The 18,187-nt window shown below is 51.2% G+C and overlaps 2 protein-coding genes across 2 annotated transcripts; both read right to left on the reverse strand.

Annotated features, from left to right (window-relative positions):
• Positions 1-195: 195 nt before the first annotated feature.
• Positions 196-5,293, reverse strand: LOC124479838 (all-trans-retinol 13,14-reductase-like). The gene is made up of 11 exons (XM_047038764.1): positions 5,128-5,293; positions 4,763-4,945; positions 4,200-4,441; positions 3,891-4,086; positions 3,562-3,759; positions 3,211-3,330; positions 2,924-3,062; positions 2,419-2,528; positions 2,113-2,279; positions 582-741; positions 196-465 (listed from the first exon to the last, which is right to left on the reverse strand). Exons 1-11 carry the CDS (start codon positions 5,291-5,293, stop codon positions 323-325), a joined length of 1,824 nt encoding a protein of 607 aa, XP_046894720.1. The 3' UTR covers positions 196-322.
• A 2,156-nt stretch (positions 5,294-7,449) lies between these two features.
• mpp2a (MAGUK p55 scaffold protein 2a) lies at positions 7,450-16,515 on the reverse strand. The gene is made up of 13 exons (XM_047038667.1): positions 16,442-16,515; positions 13,620-13,694; positions 13,388-13,488; positions 12,994-13,146; positions 12,646-12,795; positions 12,004-12,231; positions 11,509-11,640; positions 10,987-11,089; positions 9,638-9,706; positions 9,340-9,501; positions 8,857-9,059; positions 8,413-8,541; positions 7,450-7,961 (listed from the first exon to the last, which is right to left on the reverse strand). The coding sequence occupies exons 2-13, from the start codon at positions 13,648-13,650 to the stop codon at positions 7,785-7,787; spliced, it is 1,638 nt and encodes a 545-aa protein (XP_046894623.1). The 5' UTR covers positions 13,651-13,694; positions 16,442-16,515; the 3' UTR covers positions 7,450-7,784.
• Between the last annotated feature and the right edge of the window lie 1,672 nt (positions 16,516-18,187).

Consider the following 18,187-nt stretch of genomic DNA (forward strand, 5'->3'; position numbering starts at 1 on the left):
TCCATAAAACGGTATTAATCTCTGCAGGGTTAGGTGAAGCGATCATCATCGCCATCATCTTCATCTTCATCATCATCATCATCATCATCATCATCATCATCATCATCATCATCATCTTCATCATCATCATCATCATCTTCATCTTCATCATCATCATCATCATCATCATCATCATCATCATCATCACCATCATGTTCATCTTCGTCATCTTCGTCATCTTCGTCATCTTCGTCATCTTCATCATCTTCATCATCATCATCATTCTAGTTCCTCCTCAGTGATGTGTCAGGAGCTGATTGGTGCAGCAGCAGGGATGTCACTCTCAGGCCTGTTTGCGTCTCTGCAGCTTGGTGATCTTCTTCAGAGCCAGCAGCTCCATGTAGAGGACCTGATTGAGGACAGCTGAGGCACACAGCAGGCCTCCGTGCACTGCCCCTGCCATCCCGTTACAGAACACGTCCTGACCTAGACACACACACAGGTACACACACACACACACACACACACACACAGGTACACAAATACACATACACACCAACATTAGAAGAGGTAGAGGCCCCTGACTGGCGTCTGGGGCTCACCTGTCAGGTAGAGGCCGCTGACTGGCGTCTGGGCGCGGGTGTGGGCCACCACCTCCGGGCTGAAGCGCCCCAGGTTATGCTCCGCCCCGTACATCTGACCTCGCGGAGCGCCCAGGTAGTGCATGTTGGTCAGGGGTGTGGCTGCGTCCAGGAACGTCACCTGGACGGGTAGGTAGACAGGTAGACAGGTAGATAAGTTAGACAGGTAGACAGGTAGATAAGTTAAACAGGTAGGTAGACAGGTAGATAAGTTGGACGGGTAGGTAGACAGGTAGACAGGTAGATAAGTTAGACAGGTAGACAGGTAGATAAGTTAAACAGGTAGGTAGACAGGTAGACAGGTAGATAAGTTAGACAGGTAGACAGGTAGATAAGTTGGACAGGTAGGTAGACAGGTAGACAGGTAGATAAGTTAGACAGGTAGACAGGTAGATAAGTTGGACAGGTAGGTAGACAGGTAGACAGGTAGATAAGTTGGACGGGTAGGTAGACAGGTAGACAGGTAGATAAGTTAGACAGGTAGACAGGTAGATAAGTTGGACAGGTAGGTAGACAGGTAGACAGGTAGATAAGTTAGACAGGTAGACAGGTAGATAAGTTGGACAGGTAGGTAGACAGGTAGACAGGTAGATAAGTTGGACAGGTAGGTAGACAGGTAGACAGGTAGATAAGTTAGACAGGTAGGTAGACAGGTAGACAGGTAGATAAGTTAGACAGGTAGACAGGTAGATAAGTTAAACAGGTAGGTAGACAGGTAGATAAGTTGGACGGGTAGGTAGACAGGTAGACAGGTAGATAAGTTAGACAGGTAGACAGGTAGATAAGTTAAACAGGTAGGTAGACAGGTAGACAGGTAGATAAGTTAGACAGGTAGACAGGTAGATAAGTTGGACAGGTAGGTAGACAGGTAGACAGGTAGATAAGTTAGACAGGTAGACAGGTAGATAAGTTGGACAGGTAGGTAGACAGGTAGACAGGTAGATAAGTTGGACGGGTAGGTAGACAGGTAGACAGGTAGATAAGTTAGACAGGTAGACAGGTAGATAAGTTGGACAGGTAGGTAGACAGGTAGACAGGTAGATAAGTTAGACAGGTAGACAGGTAGATAAGTTGGACAGGTAGGTAGACAGGTAGACAGGTAGATAAGTTGGACAGGTAGGTAGACAGGTAGACAGGTAGATAAGTTAGACAGGTAGGTAGACAGGTAGACAGGTAGATAAGTTAGACAGGTAGACAGGTAGATAAGTTGGACAGGTAGGTAGACAGGTAGACAGGTAGATAAGTTGGACAGGTAGGTAGACAGGTAGACAGGTAGATAAGTTAGACAGGTAGACAGGTAGATAAGTTGGACAGGTAGGTAGACAGGTAGACAGGTAGATAAGTTAGACAGGTAGACAGGTAGATAAGTTGGACAGGTAGGTAGACAGGTAGACAGGTAGATAAGTTAAACAGGTAGGTAGATAGGTAGGTAAGGTCGACAGGTAGGGTGCTACAGAAAGAACCCCCCCCCCCCACACACACACACACACACCTTGTCTCGGAGCTGAGGGAAGATGTCCAGAGCCCAGTCCAGAAGCTCGTGGGCCATGGCCATCTTCAGCTCCAGGTAGTCCTGTCCTCTCCTGCTCAAGCTGGTGTCCTGCCACTCCTCAAACCACTCAAATCGAGCCATGGTCAGCAGCGTCATACACGACTTACCTGGAGGGGTCAACAGGGTCATGTAAGACTTACCTGGGGTAGAGGGGGGGTATTTGCATATAGTGTAATAGTATGTGTGTGAGCTCATGTGGAAAGGTGTGTGTGTGTGTCAGTTTGAACGTGCCGTGTGTGTGTGTACCTGGGTGCCTGAGGCTGGAGCTGGGGTCTTTAGCGGAGGGGAAGGTGATGAACATCATAGGAATGTTTCCCAACACCTCGTCTCTGCTCAGAGAACTGTAGCGCTCCATCCTAACATGAACAACAAGGAACCATCAAACAACATGATGACACACACGTCTGACACATCATTTTCTAATCTTATACTGACCGCTCTGAGACTGCTGGAACATGAATAGAGCATACTGATCATTTTATTTCAAGGATTACTGTCCTCTACTGGTGGCAGGAAGAGAGGACAGAAGAAAGGACGGCAGTGAGGAGAAAGGAGAGGGAAGGACTGAAGGGAGACAGGAAGGAAGAGCTGCAACATGATTGGAGGGTGAAAAAGAAAGGAAAGACAAAGGATGATAAAGGATGGAGAGACAGAGGGAGGGAGGGGAAGGTCAGGGAGAAAGAGAAGGAGGGAGGGAGGAGGAGACAGGAGGTCAGAGTAGGGAGGACAGCAGGGAGACAGCGTGACTGACATTGCGTCCAGGTCGTTGTGTTTGTACATCCAGAAGTTGGTGGAGACGATACCCAGCTCCTCCTTGCTGCCGTCCAGACCCACGAAGACCAGGAAAGAGCCCATCCCATGACGCACCATGCCCAGCAAGGAGCGCACCTCTGACGACACACACACACAGAAACACACACACAGAAACACACACAGAAACACACACTGTGTTGTACCGAGTTGAGAGAGTGCTGTGTTTCTGTGTTGTAGGAGAGGCTCTCTGTCTGTCAGCATGTGTGTCTGTGTGTGTGTCCTCACCTGCCTTGGCCTGCACCTGCGGAGGCAGAAACTTCTGGAAGGTGTTGAAGATGCCAGCGTTGGAGATGATCACCGGAGCCAGGACCTCAACTTCCTCCTGTCTCTTCCGCACCGTCACCCCTGGCAACCATCACCCCGACAGATGTGATGTCACCGGACAGGCAGCAGTGAAGAGATGGATGAAGGAGGACAGGGAGAAGATGGAAACATACAGGAGGAACAAATGTAGGATGGTGATGAAAGAGGAGGTTGTAACCTTCCTGACAGGAGGGTTTGTGTTACTGCCCCATGCAAGCACACCCAAGTTGCCTTCTGGAAGCCCAAAGACCAGCGCTTCTTCTCTGTACTGACCGTAGGCGCTGCCGAGCTGGTCCACCAGGACTCGCTGCACAGGTGCTCTGACCAACACAGCGCCCCCTGCCTTCCGGATGACTGGGATGATGTTGAAGGCAAACTCGCTGGCGCCCCCTCTGGGGTAGTAGGCGCCACGCTTGTAGTGGTGCAACAGCAGCGCGTTGATCAGGAAGCTGGAGTCCTTCGGAGGGACGCCTGGAGACACAGGACAGCCGATCACAAAGAGATGATCACAAGGACAGCCAATCACAGAGGAAGAACTACAGAGGACAGCCAATGACACAAGAACAGAAAAATATTGAAGGAAAGAAAGAAACCAGGTGTACCATAGAAAAGGTAGGCAGACAGGGCCTGTAGATCTTTGTTCTGAGTGAGTCGGGACATCATCTCAGAGTGGCTGGTTGTTGCCAGGCGGAAAACTGAAGAAATGCGCTCCAATAGGCCGGTCTTGATCAGGAAGTGGACCAACCACAGAGGGATCATCTTCAGAGAGGCGATGAGAGGGGCGCGGCGAGCTGCCAGCTTCAAGGGAGACGACATGGTTACACGTATCCCAGTTTTGACACAACATTATATTTTACACACACACACACACACACACACACACACACACACACACACACACACACACACACCTTCATCAGCCTGATCAGCTCGTCCACGGCCTCCTCCTCTCCGGGGAACTGCCTCCGGAGGCTGGCAGCCATCTCCGTCTTGCCAGCGTGGAGGTGGTACTCCCTGCGACTCTCTCCCTGACCCAGGATCAGCGTGTCGTAATGCTGCTCCAGCCGGGCGAACTGCAACTGGCCCTCCGTGATCTGATCCAGGACCACCCTCAGCAGGCTGCCCTCGTGGAGCTGGCCCAGGTAGTGGATACCTGTGGAGGAGGGGGAGAGGAGGGGCAGAGGGGGAGAGGAGGGGCAGAGGGGGAGAGGAGGGGGATGGATGGATGTGTGGATGGAGAGGAAGGGGAGGGTAGGGGGATGGATGGATGTGTGGATGGAGAGGAAGGGGGAGAGGAGGGGGATGGATGTGTGGATGGAGAGGAGGGGGAGAGGAGGGGGATGGATGTGTGGATGGAGAGGAAGGGGAGAGTAGGGGGATGGATGTGTGGATGGAGAGGAAGGGGAGAGTAGGGGAATGGATGTGGGGGTGGAGAGCAGGGGGAGAGGAGGGGGATGGATGTGGGGGATCTTACCTACGTCAAACTCAAAGCCCTGGTTCTGGAAGGTGTGACAGCAGCCACCAGCCTGGTCGTGTTGCTCCAGAACCAGAACCTTCTTACCGGCCTTTGCCAGGACTGCGGCCGCCGTCAACCCTCCGATCCCACTGCCGATCACCACGGCGTCCAGATGCTCCGGAACGCGGTCCACACGGAACCCTGCGAACACAGGCCTTCCTCATCAGCAGGAACATGGTCATTGTCACTGCATCACCAGATACCATTACGTTTGAACTCAGCGCTGTCACAGGGTCTAAACCTCAGCCCTTGTCAGAGATGTAGGAATCCAGGACCACAGGTTAGGGTGAGGGTTAGGTCACATACTGTAGCCTGGAACTCACCCTTCTTCAGCACCTCATCTCTCTGCTTGCTGTTGGTGACCAGAGGTCCCAGAGGCCGCAGACAGTCCTGGCTGAAGACTTTGTGTCTCCCCCTGGTGGCCAGGAAGCCCAGCAGCAACCCCAGCCCCAGAACGACAGCTGCTCCACACAGCAGCACTGCCCACATCCTGGCAGCTGGCTCTGGGCTGTCTCACTGACCAGCTGGCTGGCTGGGTGATTGTCTGGATGACTGGCTGGCACAACCTTCTGCTGAAAACCCAAAACCTCCCTCAACTCCTCACCGCTTCACGGAACAATCCCACTCTGGGCCAGACAGACACCAGTCAGATGGTCCACTCTTGGAAGTCCTCTACTGGTCTCTCTCTCTTTCTTTCTCTCTCTTTCTCTCGGGATACCAACTGGACGCATGAGTCTTTACAGCCCCCAATGAGCTCTGGTTAAGGGAGGAGGAGATAAGGAGGAGGAGGAGGAAGGGATGGATGGATGGGGAGGTGGTAAAATGATTCTCCACCCTGGTCACGAGAGAGACAGACAAAGAGAGAGAGACACAGAGAAAGCCTGAGAAACTGAAAGAGTGAGGGGAAGGGAATAAACGTTTTCATTCAGAGTTGATGTGTGGTAATAATCATAATTGTATACAATTTGTTGGCCCATGTCTTGTTCCACTGATTTTCCAACTTGTTGTGTAGAACAGACTGGACCAGTCTGGAACATTCCCCAGGCCCCAGAAGCAGCACCATGAGACAGCCATCTGACACCCCACAGGTCACGCCTGTTGTTCAACTACTCTCCTACTTTCTCCACCCCATCTTAATGACAACTTTAGGATCATTGGGACACCTCGATCGTTCCTGTGTGCGAGTCAGCAGGCTGTCAGCTGACCTCGGGAAAGGGAGGAAGGGATTTGATTGGCCTTGACCATGATATCCCTCAGGGTTCTGACAGAGGATTAAACACAAAGACCCACCTATGCACTGCATGTGCACACACACACACACACACGTGCACACACACACAGACAGAACAGTTAGGAGTCAAGGATCTGTAACCAGTCAGACGTCATTCAGACCAATCACAGAGACACAGTTAAATTTGAACAGATGTCAATCAAAGATTTAATCCCTAAGTGTACAGACAGGTTTCTACAGTGTCACATGATCCCCAGTCATCGTATTCCTGTTGTCCTCTACCTCCACGATGTCACCGGTGACCACTGCTAAAACATGTGAACTAAACACACATCAAGAGGATGGTTTATCAAAGCCTCTCCTGATCAAAGGAGGCCGAAATGTTGTGACTAGAAAACACGACTTTGCCATGGAAGTAGCTTTCAGCTGCTCTCTGATTGGCTGACTGTGAAATCTCAGAAAACAGATCCCTAATCAGCCTGAGGGATCAGCGATTTCAAGGTCCAATCAGAGCGTACATCCTGAAAGCCCATCATAAAGGATCTACTGTTCTCAAAATGAGATGTTCAATGTTATGACATTTCAATGTTTTTTTTCACCCTAAACTTTGATTGGTTACACTCAAGCTAGTTAGATTACTCCTTGTAATGTATTCTTTAAAAACTTTAAAGGATCGGTAGACATCCTGATCTCTTATAGTGGTATCAAAGTATTTTGAGACGTTTATATAAAAAATAAATAAAGTAGTTAGCTTTTCAAACTGACCAAGTTCTCTGACAGACTGGCAGACATAAGCTCTACTGAAAAATCCACTTTTAAAGGTAGAAAAAAAGCAACAAATATGAAAACACCATTTCAAGTGTTGGTTACTGACGGTGATGATGTCACACCACACAATCACTGGGTTTACAAAGAAAGCAGAGGTACAGATGAAGGAGTCAAATAAAGATATGTCAAGTACTATTTTGAAGCCACTAAGCCACCAATTACATTATAATCAGTTATTGTAGTACAGACTAACATATGAGTGGTTGCATGAATCAGTACACGTGCCACTGTCATTTGAAATTGTACAAATAATTTATGATAAAATTATAATAAACTCAAAACAAACAAAAAACTAAAAACAAATTGTACAAAAATGTCATTATGAAATTTGGCACAGAAGTAAACTGGGAAATAAGAAAGAGGGGGGTGTATGAGCGTGACAGGGAAGGGGGGGTGAATAAGTGTGACAGGGGAGGGGGGGTGTATGAGTGTGACAGGGGAGGGGGGGGGTGTGAGTGTGACAGGGGAGGGGAGGTGTATGAGTGTGACAGGGAAGGGGGGGTGAATAAGTGTGACAGGGGAGGGGGGGTGTATGAGTGTGACAGGGGAGGGGGGGGGGTGTGAGTGTGACAGGGGAGGGGGGGTGTATGAGTGTGACAGGGAAGGGGGGGTGTATGAGTGTGAGGGTGTAGGATGTAGGTGGATGTAAACATTGATGAACTGCTGCCTATGAAGAGAACATGGAGGTTGGAGACACACATACACACACACACACACAGATGGGCACACACACACACAGTCCTTGATGTTTCAGCAACAGATGTGTAGAGGTGTTGTCCAAGCTGTTGTAATTGCGCCGGTCCATTTTAGAAGATTTCTGGTTGGCAGTGGGACCTGGGGTGCCTGGCCCCCTCTCCTCACTAAACTCCTCCCCCTCTATTTTCCTAAACTCCTCCCCCTCTTTTTCCCTAAACTCCTCCCCTAGAACACCCAGGTAACAGGGACCCACTGCTGGCTCTTGGTAACCGTCTCCAGGGAAGTCTTGATGGTGCGGTAGGTCTCGTCCAGGTTGTCGTTGACAACGGTCAGATCAAAGTAGTGTCCGTAGGCTTGCTGGATCTTGGCACTCTCGTCCACCGTGCGTTTCAGCTCCACGTCCTGCAGGGGGCGACACAGAACCGGTTAAAACAGATTACCCTCCAGGACACGCACTCACACACCGTCTTGCCTAAACACACAGTCTATCCTACAGTGTGCGTACACTGACAAGAACAGGACAACACACACACATGCAGCCCGTCTGTCTGCTGGCCTGTCTGTATGTCTGTCTGCTTGTTTGTCTTCTTGTCTTCTTGTCTGACTGTCTTCTTGTCTGACTGTCTGACTGTCTGTCTGTCTGTCTACTTGCCTGACTGTCTGCTTGTCTGACTGTCTGCTTGTCTGACTGACTGTCTGTCTGCTTGTCTGACTGTCTGTCTGTCTGTCTGTCTGCTTGTCTGACTGCCTGTCTGTCTGTCTGTCTGACTGCCTGTCTGTCTACTTGCCTGACTGTCTGTCTGTCTGCTTGTCTGCCTGTCTGTCTGTCTGTCTGCCTGTCTGTGTGTCTTACCGTGAGCAGCTTGCTGACCACCCCGGCCTCGACCGCCGAGCTGTTTATGGCCTTCAGGACCTCAAAGTCTGGAGCCTCGACAAACACCACGTAGGGGAGGAACTCTGATGTATGCAGCGCCTTCAGAGCCTGGGGTACACACACAAACGGCAACCGTAACCCTTAATGTAATGCTAACCCTAACCCTAACCCTAACCCTAACCCTAACCCTAACCCTAACCCTAACCCTAACCCTAACCCTTCAGAGCCTGGGGTACACACACAAACGTCAACCGTAACCCTTAATGTAATGCTAACCCTAACCCCATAAACCCCCCTGAAAACAGCACGTCAAAAGTTGTGATGATCAGGAAAAGGTCCTCATCCATTCAATGATTCCTTTGTTTACTCTTGTTGAGGGGACATCAGGGTCCTGTCCTCCACACTGCGTCCAGACCGCCCTACCTGAGGGTTGACGTCCAGGATGCAGACCCGGCCGGCCTCCACTACCTCGTGGATGGAGTCGATCTTGGTCCCGTACATACTGCCGTCGTACTCCCCATGCTCCAGGTAGCGGCCGGCCTTCACGTCGGCCTCCATCTTGCTGCGGCTGGTGAAGGCGTACATCTGGCCCTCGCGCTCGCCAGCCTTGGGCTTCCTGGACGTGTCTACGTGACAGGAAGTACATGACAGGAAGTGCATGACAGGAAGTGCAAGGCAGGAAGTCAGCTGAGGTAGGTGAGCGGGTAGCTAGTGATGGGTGGATGGTAGTTATGGAAGGTAATGTGGTTGTTAGCTAGCGAGTTGGTTTGAGTCACATGGAAGGGTTTGTGACAGTGGATTCGTTTAATAACTTTTGTTGTACTTCAGGGGTATATCAGTGATTTAGTTAGCTACTTAGTTGTACTTACGGATATAGTGGTTAGTTGATTATTTTGATGTACTTACGGGGTATAGTGGTTCCGAACAGCTGTGTATCCTTCAACAGCATCTTGTTCTTCAGGCTCCACCTACCCACTCCCTGAGCACCAATCAGAACCAGCGTCTTCCTCCGGAATGGAGGCACCTTGGCAACCTCCTCATAGATCAACAACTCATGTCTGTCAAACTCTGGGAGGGAGGGAAATAACAGAGAAAAAAGAGAGTTGGAAAGTAGATACAGTTAGAAATACATATTTACCAGGTCGTAACAGTATAGTTTAGAATCCATTGCCCCTGGATGGAATCCTGCAGGAGGGAGACCCACCTGCGTTCCTGGTGGTAACATACATCATCTTCTTCTTTTTCTTTCCTCCAACTCCGCTGCACAAAGTACCTGCCACACAGATAAAGTTGAGGACAACAGGTGAGCTAGACAGGCAGGTGATGTTGGGTGGGTGAGGCAGGAGAGGAGCTGTATGTGAGGCAGGAGAGGAGCTGTATGTGAGGCGGGAGAGGAGCTGTATGTGAGGCAGGAGAGGAGCTGTATGTTAGGCAGGAGAGGAGCTGTAGGTGAGGCAGGAGAGGAGCTGTATGTGAGGCAGGAGAGGAGCTGTATGTGAGGCAGAAGAGGAGCTGTAGGTGAGGCAGGTGAGGAGCTGTAGGTGAGGCAGATGAGGAGCGGTAGGTGAGGCAGGAGAGGAGCTGTATGTGAGGAAGGAGAGGAGCTGTTTGTGAGGCAGGAGAGAAGCTGTATGTGAGGCAGGAGAGGAGCTGTATTTGAGACAGGAGATGAGCTGTAGGTGAGGCAGGAGAGGAGCTGTATGTGAGGCAGGAGAGGAGCTGTATGTGAGGCAGGAGAGGAGCTGTATTTGAGGCAAGAGAGGAGCTGTAGGTGAGGCAGGAGAGGAGCTGTATGTGAGGCAGGAGAGGAGCTGTATGTGAGGCAGGAGCTGTATGTGAGGCAGAAGAGGAGCTGTATGTGAGGCAGGAGCTGTATGTGAGGCAGGAGAGGAGCTGTAGGTGAGGCAGGAGAGGAGCTGTAGGTGAGGCAGGAGAGGAGCTGTATGTGAGGCAGGAGAGGAGGTAAGTGAGGCAGGAGAAGAGGTAGGTGAGGCAGGAGAGGAGCTGTATGTGAGGCAGGAGAGGAGGTAAGTGAGGCAGGAGAGGAGGTAGGTGAGGCAGGAGAGGAGGTAGGTGAGGCAGGAGAGGAGGTTGGTGAGGCAGGAGAGGAAGTAGGTGAGGCAGGAGAGGAGGTAGGTGAGGCAGGAGAGGAGGTAGGTGAGGCAGGAGAGGAGCTGTATGTGAGGCAGGAGAGGAGGTAGGTGAGGCAGGAGAGGAGGTAGGTGAGGCAGGAGAGGAGCTGTATGTGAGGCAGGAGAGGAGGTAGGTGAGGCAGGAGAGGAGGTAGGTGAGGCAGGAGAGGAGCTGTATGTGAGGCAGGAGAGGAGGTAGGTGAGGCAGGAGAGGAGGTAGGTGAGGCAGGAGAGGAGCTGTATGTGAGGCAGGAGAGGAGGTTGGTGAGGCAGGAGAGGAGGTAGGTGAGGCAGGAGAGGAGGTTGGTGAGGCAGGAGAGGAGGTTGGTGAGGCAGGAGAGGAGGTTGGTGAGGCAGGAGAGGAGGTAAGTGAGGCAGGAGAGGAGGTAGGTGAGGCAGAAGAGGAGGTTGGTGTGTCTACCTGCAGGAGGTAACTCCACATCTCTCTTCACAAAAGCTTTCCTCTTCTCCTCCAGCAGCTGACTGGGGATCAGACCAGTACTGCCTCCATCCACATGCCGAGCCTGCCAACAACACACACACACACACACGTTTACAATCAGCAACACACACACACACACACGTTTACAATCAGCAACACACACACACACACACGTTTACAATCAGCAACACACACACGCACACACACACGTTTACAATCAGCAACACACACACGCACACACACACGTTTACAATCAGCAACACACACACACACACACGTTTACAATCAGCAACACACACACACACACGTTTACAATCAGCAACACACACACGCACACACACACGTTTACAATCAGCAACACACACACGCACACACACACGTTTACAATCAGCAACACACACACACACACGTTTACAATCAGCAACACACACACACGTTTACAATCAGCAACACACACACACACGCATTCACCATCATTAGCGAGCGCACACACACACACACCTGCCACCAGTTAAGGTCATCTTGGTTGACAATCTGCAGGATGTCCCCTGTGTCGAACTTCAGCCCCGCCTCCTTGCAGGGAATCAGGTTGTCATTGGCTGGGTCGTAATCAAAGTGACACTTGTGAAATACCTGATGACACAGGTGAGAACCAGTAAGACAGGTGGAGAGGGACAGCAGAGATAGGAACGAAAATACAGGATATAGGTGTATCTGGACCAGGTGTGTCTGGACCAGGTGTATCTGGACCAGGTGTGTCTGGACCAGGTGTGTTAGGGCCAGGTGTGTCAGGGCCAGGTGTGTCTGGACCAGGTGTGTCACCAGGTGTGTCTGGACCAGGTGTGTCTGGACCAGGTGTATCTGGACCAGGTGTGTCTGGACCAGGTGTGTCTGGACCAGGTGTATCTGGACCAGGTGTGTCAGGGCCAGGTGTGTCTGGACCAGGTGTGTCACCAGGTGTGTCTGGACCAGGTGTGTCTGGACCAGGTGTGTTACCTGTCCGAGCAGGTGGGACTCCTGGTAGCTGGGCAGGATCTTGAGGACCACGCTGCCGCTAGCGTCCTGTAGCACCTCCTGCAGCACCTGCACGTCCTGCCCCATTGGACGGCCGTTCACCTCCTTGATGATGTCACCGGCGTGCAGCAGACCCTGCTGGTCGATCATGCCCCCGTGCAGGATCCGGGCGATCACCAGCTCCCCCGCTTCCACACGGAACGTGATCCCCTGACACACACGTGACACACGCCACACGTCTTAGATCTGTTTCCTCACGTGTAATCCATCTAGCAATCTATCATTGGTTAGATGCTATTAAGGGTGGTAAAGGTATTTCGGTAGTTAGGGTGATAATTACCAGGTTATGGGGGTAGTTAGGGTGGTATGTACCAGGTTAGGGTAGTAGTTACCAGGCTAGGGTGGTAGTTAGGGTGGTAGTTCCCAGGTTAGGGTGGTAGTTAGGGTGGTAGTTAGGGTGCTAGTTAGGGTGGTAGTTAGGGTGGTAGTTCCCAGGTTAGGGTGGTAGTTAGGGTGGTAGTTAGGGTGCTAGTTAGGGTGGTAGTTAGGGTGGTAGTTCCCAGGTTAGGGTGGTAGTTAAGGTGGTAGTTCCCAGGTTAGGGTGCTAGTTAGGGTGGTAGTTACCAGATGTTCTCCGGCCACCTTGCGGATGCCCACCATCCTGACGGCGTCAGGGGGCTGGGTGGCGGTGGGCGGGTCCATGTAAGCACACGGGCTGGGGGGCGGGCTCTCACACGTCTGAGAAGCCACCGAATCATGAGTCTCCAGCAGGGACTGCCGACCAATCAACAGAGAGCAAACAATTAATTGACAGAAGAAGAAGAATACTTGTGTTTGAAACTTCTGGTTCCCCCCAGGAACTGCTCTTGAGAAAATGTAATTGTGTCCCCCAAAGTTTACACCAGATTTTTGTCCCTGTGCCTGTGTGTGTATAACTGTGTGTGTATAACTGTGTGTGTGTGTGTGTCCCACCAGGAAGTGGGGCTCATTGAGGATGAGTGTGAGCTCAGCGGCGGTGCTGCTGCGGTGTGTGAAGGGGCTGAGGTCCTGGAGGATCTCCTGGACCAGCTCAACGTTGTTCTCCCTGACCGCCTCCAGCCTCGTCTCCCCAGGACTCTCTGGCTCCTGCACACACACACACATACACACACACACACACACACACACACACACAAAAGAACAATAAAACACACACAATGTTTGTAAAAAAACATGTCCTCACAAGTAAAGCATGTGTGCGTGTGTGTGTGTGGGAGATGTGAGAGGGCGTGTGTGTATGTGAGAGAGCGTGTGTGTGTGTGTGAGATGTGAGAGAGCGCGTGTGTGTGTGTGTGTGTGTGTGTGTGAGAGTGTGTGTGAGTCTCACCACTGGGCTCTCCATGATGCCCTTGAGGAAGATGAGATCCAGATCGTTGGCAGTGGTGGAGCTGGTGCTGTCACTCAGGGTGTCCAGAACCTGCGTGACCGCTGCACACACACACACACACACACACACACACACACATGTAGCATGAGGAGAGGGGAGCAGGGGAGGAGGGGAGAAGGGGAGAGGAAAGAGGGGAGAGCGGAGTAGGGGAGGAGAGAGGGTTGTAACTCACCAGGTTCTGTGCCAGTAGCTGCCACAGGCATGTTGCAGTGTCAGATAGTCTGGTGCCTAGTCTGGTCTGCCTAGTCTGTGGATTCAATAGGAGAGAGGAGGTGGAGAAGTTAGATGAAAGAGGGGGACATCTGGCTAATCCATATGTATCCATGACGACAGGCACAATGAACGACCGGGGTGAAAAGAGAGAGTGGGGGGTGGGGTGAGGGAGGGGTACATAAAGAAAGTGGGGGGTACCCCCTCCCTAGCCCTCCTGGGACAGACAGAGAGGCTGAAAAGCAGCGTGTAGCATCACAACACCTCATGTTATCAGGAGAATTGTTATTCGTGTGTGTGTGTGTGTGTGTGTGTGGGTGCACGTGTGCTAGTGTGAGTGTGTGTGCTTGTTAGAGAGTAAGGCTATGAGTATAGCACAGGGACAGGAGTACCCTACTAACCCCCTATCAGGAAGAGCTTGTCTGTGATTGGCTGTCTGTGAGTTTAGCAGGCAGGTGATTGGCTACAGCTGAAGGCCATGCTCTGTGCTGGCCATTGGCTGCCCTAATGAGGTCCCGCTGAAAATAGACTCTCTCAGGGGATTCCCTCGCACACACAGGGGAACACACAGAAAGAAACACACACCTCACAGGAAACGCCAAAAATAGTGATTTTACTGTGACAGTTTGAGTGACTGTGTTTATATGAATGAAGGTGTGTTGTGGAGAATGCCAAGCACGCCTCATGGTCACTGGAGGGGGGGGAACAGGAGCTGGCTGGAGGAGCCGTGTGCATCAGCCCAGCTCTCCAGGGGTGTGGGAGATGGATGGTCTCCCTCCATCTCTCCCTCCGTCCCTCCCTCCCTCCATCCCTCCCTCCTCATCAGCCAGTTGCCATGGCGAGGTATTGTGACTGCCATAGCAACCTGAGCTTGAAGCGTAAAGAGGGGACTTGCGTGTTCGGAGCATGTTACAGGGGGCGGGATATGGGAAAGAGTAGACAGCAAACACCAACAGAAACACACACACACACTTAGACACATTGTGTTATTACATAATTACAACATTATAGGTACAGCATTAGACCGACTGTCAGCCATATTAGCCACCAGGGTGATGACATCAGCAGGAATCCACCAATGGGAAAGTACTTTTCTTTACCCGCCCCACTTACAAAGAGGAGAGAGAAACAGATAGAGACAGACACACACTTCTTGTAGAGGTATCCTTCCTCTCCTCATCCTACCCTTCTTTACCTGCACACCTTCTCTCCTCTCCTTCTCTTCTCCTTCCCTTTCCTCCTCTCCTATCTCCCCTCTAATATCACCTCATAGTGTTGGGTTTCTAACAACAATACTGATGTGCCAAACCTTAGTGCTCCCTCTTGCACCCCCCTCCTCCACCTCTCTCCTCCACCTCTCTCCTCCACCTCTCTCCTCCACCTCTCTCCTCCTCCCCTTCTCCACCTCTCTTCTCCACCTCTCTCTCATCCACCTCTCTCCTCCACCTCTCTCTCCTCCACCTCTCTCCTCCCTCTCTCTCCTCCACCCCCCTCCTCCCCCTCTCTCCTCCACCTCTCTCCTCCACCTCTCTCCTGTCCTGACAGTCCTTTGTTCTCTCATCTCTCCCCATACAGGCTCACAGGGTACGGGTTCTTTCTCCACTCCCTCTCCTCTCGTCCAACATACAGTCTCAGCCATGTCCATGCTAATAACACAAACACACACTCACTAACAAGATCACACGCTGCTGTAAACTCCATCTGCTCTCCTCACCACCCACCCCCTCTCCTCTCCTTCCACCCCCTCTGCTCCCTCCCACCCCCTCTCCTCCGACCCCCTCCCCTCAACCTTCCTCTCCTCACCCCCCACCTCGTCCCCTCTCCTTCCACCCCCTCTCCTCCCACCCTCTCCCATCCCCTCTCCTCCGACCCCCTTCCCTCAACCTTCCTCCAAGGTCTCCCATCTGCCTCAGCCCCCTCCCCCACACTGCCCCTGTCTCCCCCTCACAAGGTGAACCTAAACAGCGTAGACGACTGTCTTAGCTCACTAAGCTGAAGCCTGCATGGGGCTATAATGAAAAGGAAAACAGACCTCCACACCTCCTCCTCTCAATCTGAGTTCTGTCCTGGAGAAGGGTCCAGATGGAGCTGCTCGCCCACTCCTGTTGTTGTGGTTACAAGAGTGAAATAGTGGAGATGGTGGGGCAAGGCCAGGTACTATATAGTTCAGTGTGTGTATGTGTGTGTGTTTGTGTGAGTGTGTGTGTGTGCCCCTATGCGTATGTTGGTTGTATGGCGGTTGGTCATTTATCTGTTCTGTCGGCGCGAGGGAAGCACATTATTATTGCAGTGGCATGGAAACAAGACTACTATGAAAACGAAACACGATTATCTAAACAATCAGAAACTGTAGACTGCTTGAGCGCTTTCCAGACCCCGTCTGCTTTGTCGATGACGCGTATCCCATCCCACCCAAGCAAGCACCACCGCGCGCACAGCTCCCGGTCCCGTACGCAAATAGGCGCATGCATTGCTATTCATCAAATATGGACACCTTTTAAATCAAATGTTCACACGAAATGTAGTGTTAGGAGGACGGACGTCTTTAATGGAAGTTGTTTCACTGTTTCAGCCAGCCGGTACATGCGAACGCTGAAACATTGTTCCACAATAACAACATCTCTCCTATTCGCTCCTATTGCAGCCTACGCATGTTTTCATATCGTCTCACAAAGAAACCCAGCACGCGGGGGTTTTCAAGGCTCTATCACGCAATTTGTTACCACATATTTTTTACAAAATGTCTCGAATTGTAAAATGTGGTTATTTAATCAAATGTCTTACCTCTTCTCTGTCTCGTGGTGGTCGCGCGGTTGTCTCCGTATTTCAGTTTAATTCGAGGTCTTTGAACCGCTGCTGTCAAATCACAGTCTGGACGCGGCAGATTTAAAGGGGCAATGCACCGTTGTTTTCTCCTGTTGGGTCCAGCAGTCACCCGCAACACAGGCTACATATAGCGAAAGTGTTCACATCAGTAGTGCTTTAAGATTTATTTCCACAAAAGGTAAACAAGCTTGTTATGTGGATATCTTGATAACATAGCACGTCATCATATTAATTAGTTATAGGAACAGTAGACGACTTTTGTTTATTAAGTTTTGGCTATGTATTATAATATAGTTTTGTGAACATAAGAAAATTAGGAAAATCACTACAGCCCACACTTTTAACTCTTGTCTCTGGATTAACAACCAATGTCTGGACGCTACAGTACATTTCATAAAACAGCAACTCAATTCACTTGAGACAACAAGAGTCTACATTAAAACCCTTGTGTTACCTTCGGGTCATTGTGACCCTTTAGTCATTGTGACCCACCGTCGTGTTGCGACAACTTTAATTAATACAAAAATAAAGTGAAGCATTTTCTTTTAACCGTCGTGCTGTCTCAGACCCCCCACAGCGCGAAGGTTAAAAGAAAATAGTTTTTATTTGTTTTAGTATTAAGTAAAGTTGTCCCAACACAACGATGGGTCGTTGTTAACCTTCGGGTCATTGTGACCCACGTTATGGATTCAGTAGCGAACTGTGCTCGCTATGGACACTAGATGCATGTTAAAAACAACTATTGAAGTATGCATGGGACTGTTTGATGGTCATTAGCAGGACCAGGACATGGGTTTTAGTCTAACTTACTGTAAGAACCACCGATCTTACTGCTACAAAAGCAACATCTAGCGGTGATAAGTAAGTACTGCAGTCCTCAGAGCCACACCTGAAACATACAGTTTAAACGACGTCGCAGCGACCCCAAACATCTCTCTAACAAACATCAGACTATGCACACTACGTCAAACCAGACTCCACCACTGAATAACAGAGATGTGAAAACAATCCTTTCATGCACTCAGAGGGAGAAGATATCTTAATCGAGTTTATTCCTCCCTCAGTCACCTCCCTCCTCCAAATCTCTCCTCTCCCTCTCTCCTCCACCCCCCTCCCCCACCTCTCTCCTCCAGCTCTCTCCTCCCCCTCTCTCCTCCACCCCCCTCCTCCACCTGTCTCCTCCACCTCTCTCCTCCACCTCTCTCCTCCCCCTCTCTCCTCCACCCCCCTCCTCCACCTCTCTCCTCCACCTCTCCTCCACCTCCATCCTCCCCCTTTCTCCTCCACCCCCCTCCTCCACCCCCCCCCCTCCACCTCTCTCCTCCACCCCCTCCTCCACCCCCCTCCTCCACCTCTCTCCTCCACCTCTCTCCTCCACCCCCTCCTCCACCCCCTCCTCCACCTCTCTCCTCCCCCTCTCTCCTCCACCCCCTCCTCCACCTCTCTCCTCCACCCCCTCCTCCACCCCGTCCTCCACCTCTCTCCTCCACCTCTCTCCTCCACCCCCTCCTCCACCTCTCTCCTCCACGCCCCTCCTCCACCTCTCTCCTCCTCTTCCAACATCACAGACTATGCACATTAAGTCATACCAGCCTCCACCACTGAATATCAGAGATGTGAAAAAAATCCTTTCATACACTCAGAGGAAGAAGATAATCGCGTTTCTTCAAATCCACTGATTGATTGGTTGGTTGATTGATGGAG

This window comes from Hypomesus transpacificus, chromosome 17 (genome assembly GCF_021917145.1).
Source record: "Hypomesus transpacificus isolate Combined female chromosome 17, fHypTra1, whole genome shotgun sequence".
Taxonomy (NCBI): domain Eukaryota; kingdom Metazoa; phylum Chordata; class Actinopteri; order Osmeriformes; family Osmeridae; genus Hypomesus; species Hypomesus transpacificus.

Bases quoted from the DNA above. Each gene is read 5' to 3' on its own strand.
- LOC124479838 (XM_047038764.1), bottom strand. From the start codon at position 5,293: ATGTGGGCAGTGCTGCTGTGTGGAGCAGCTGTCGTTCTGGGGCTGGGG. The intron at 3,331-3,561 runs GTCAGTACAGAG...GATGGTTGCCAG, and splicing joins CCAGCTCGGCAGCGCCTACG to GGGTGACGGTGCGGAAGAGA. The intron at 742-2,112 runs GTGTGTGTGTGT...CTACCCGTCCAG, and splicing joins TCCCTCAGCTCCGAGACAAG to GTGACGTTCCTGGACGCAGC.
- mpp2a (XM_047038667.1), bottom strand. From the start codon at position 13,650: ATGCCTGTGGCAGCTACTGGCACAGAACCTG. The intron at 13,489-13,619 runs GTGAGTTACAAC...GTGTGTGTGCAG, and splicing joins AGCTACTGGCACAGAACCTG to CGGTCACGCAGGTTCTGGAC. The intron at 9,707-10,986 runs GTAGACACACCA...TCTGTGTGGCAG, and splicing joins TGTGGAGTTACCTCCTGCAG to GTACTTTGTGCAGCGGAGTT.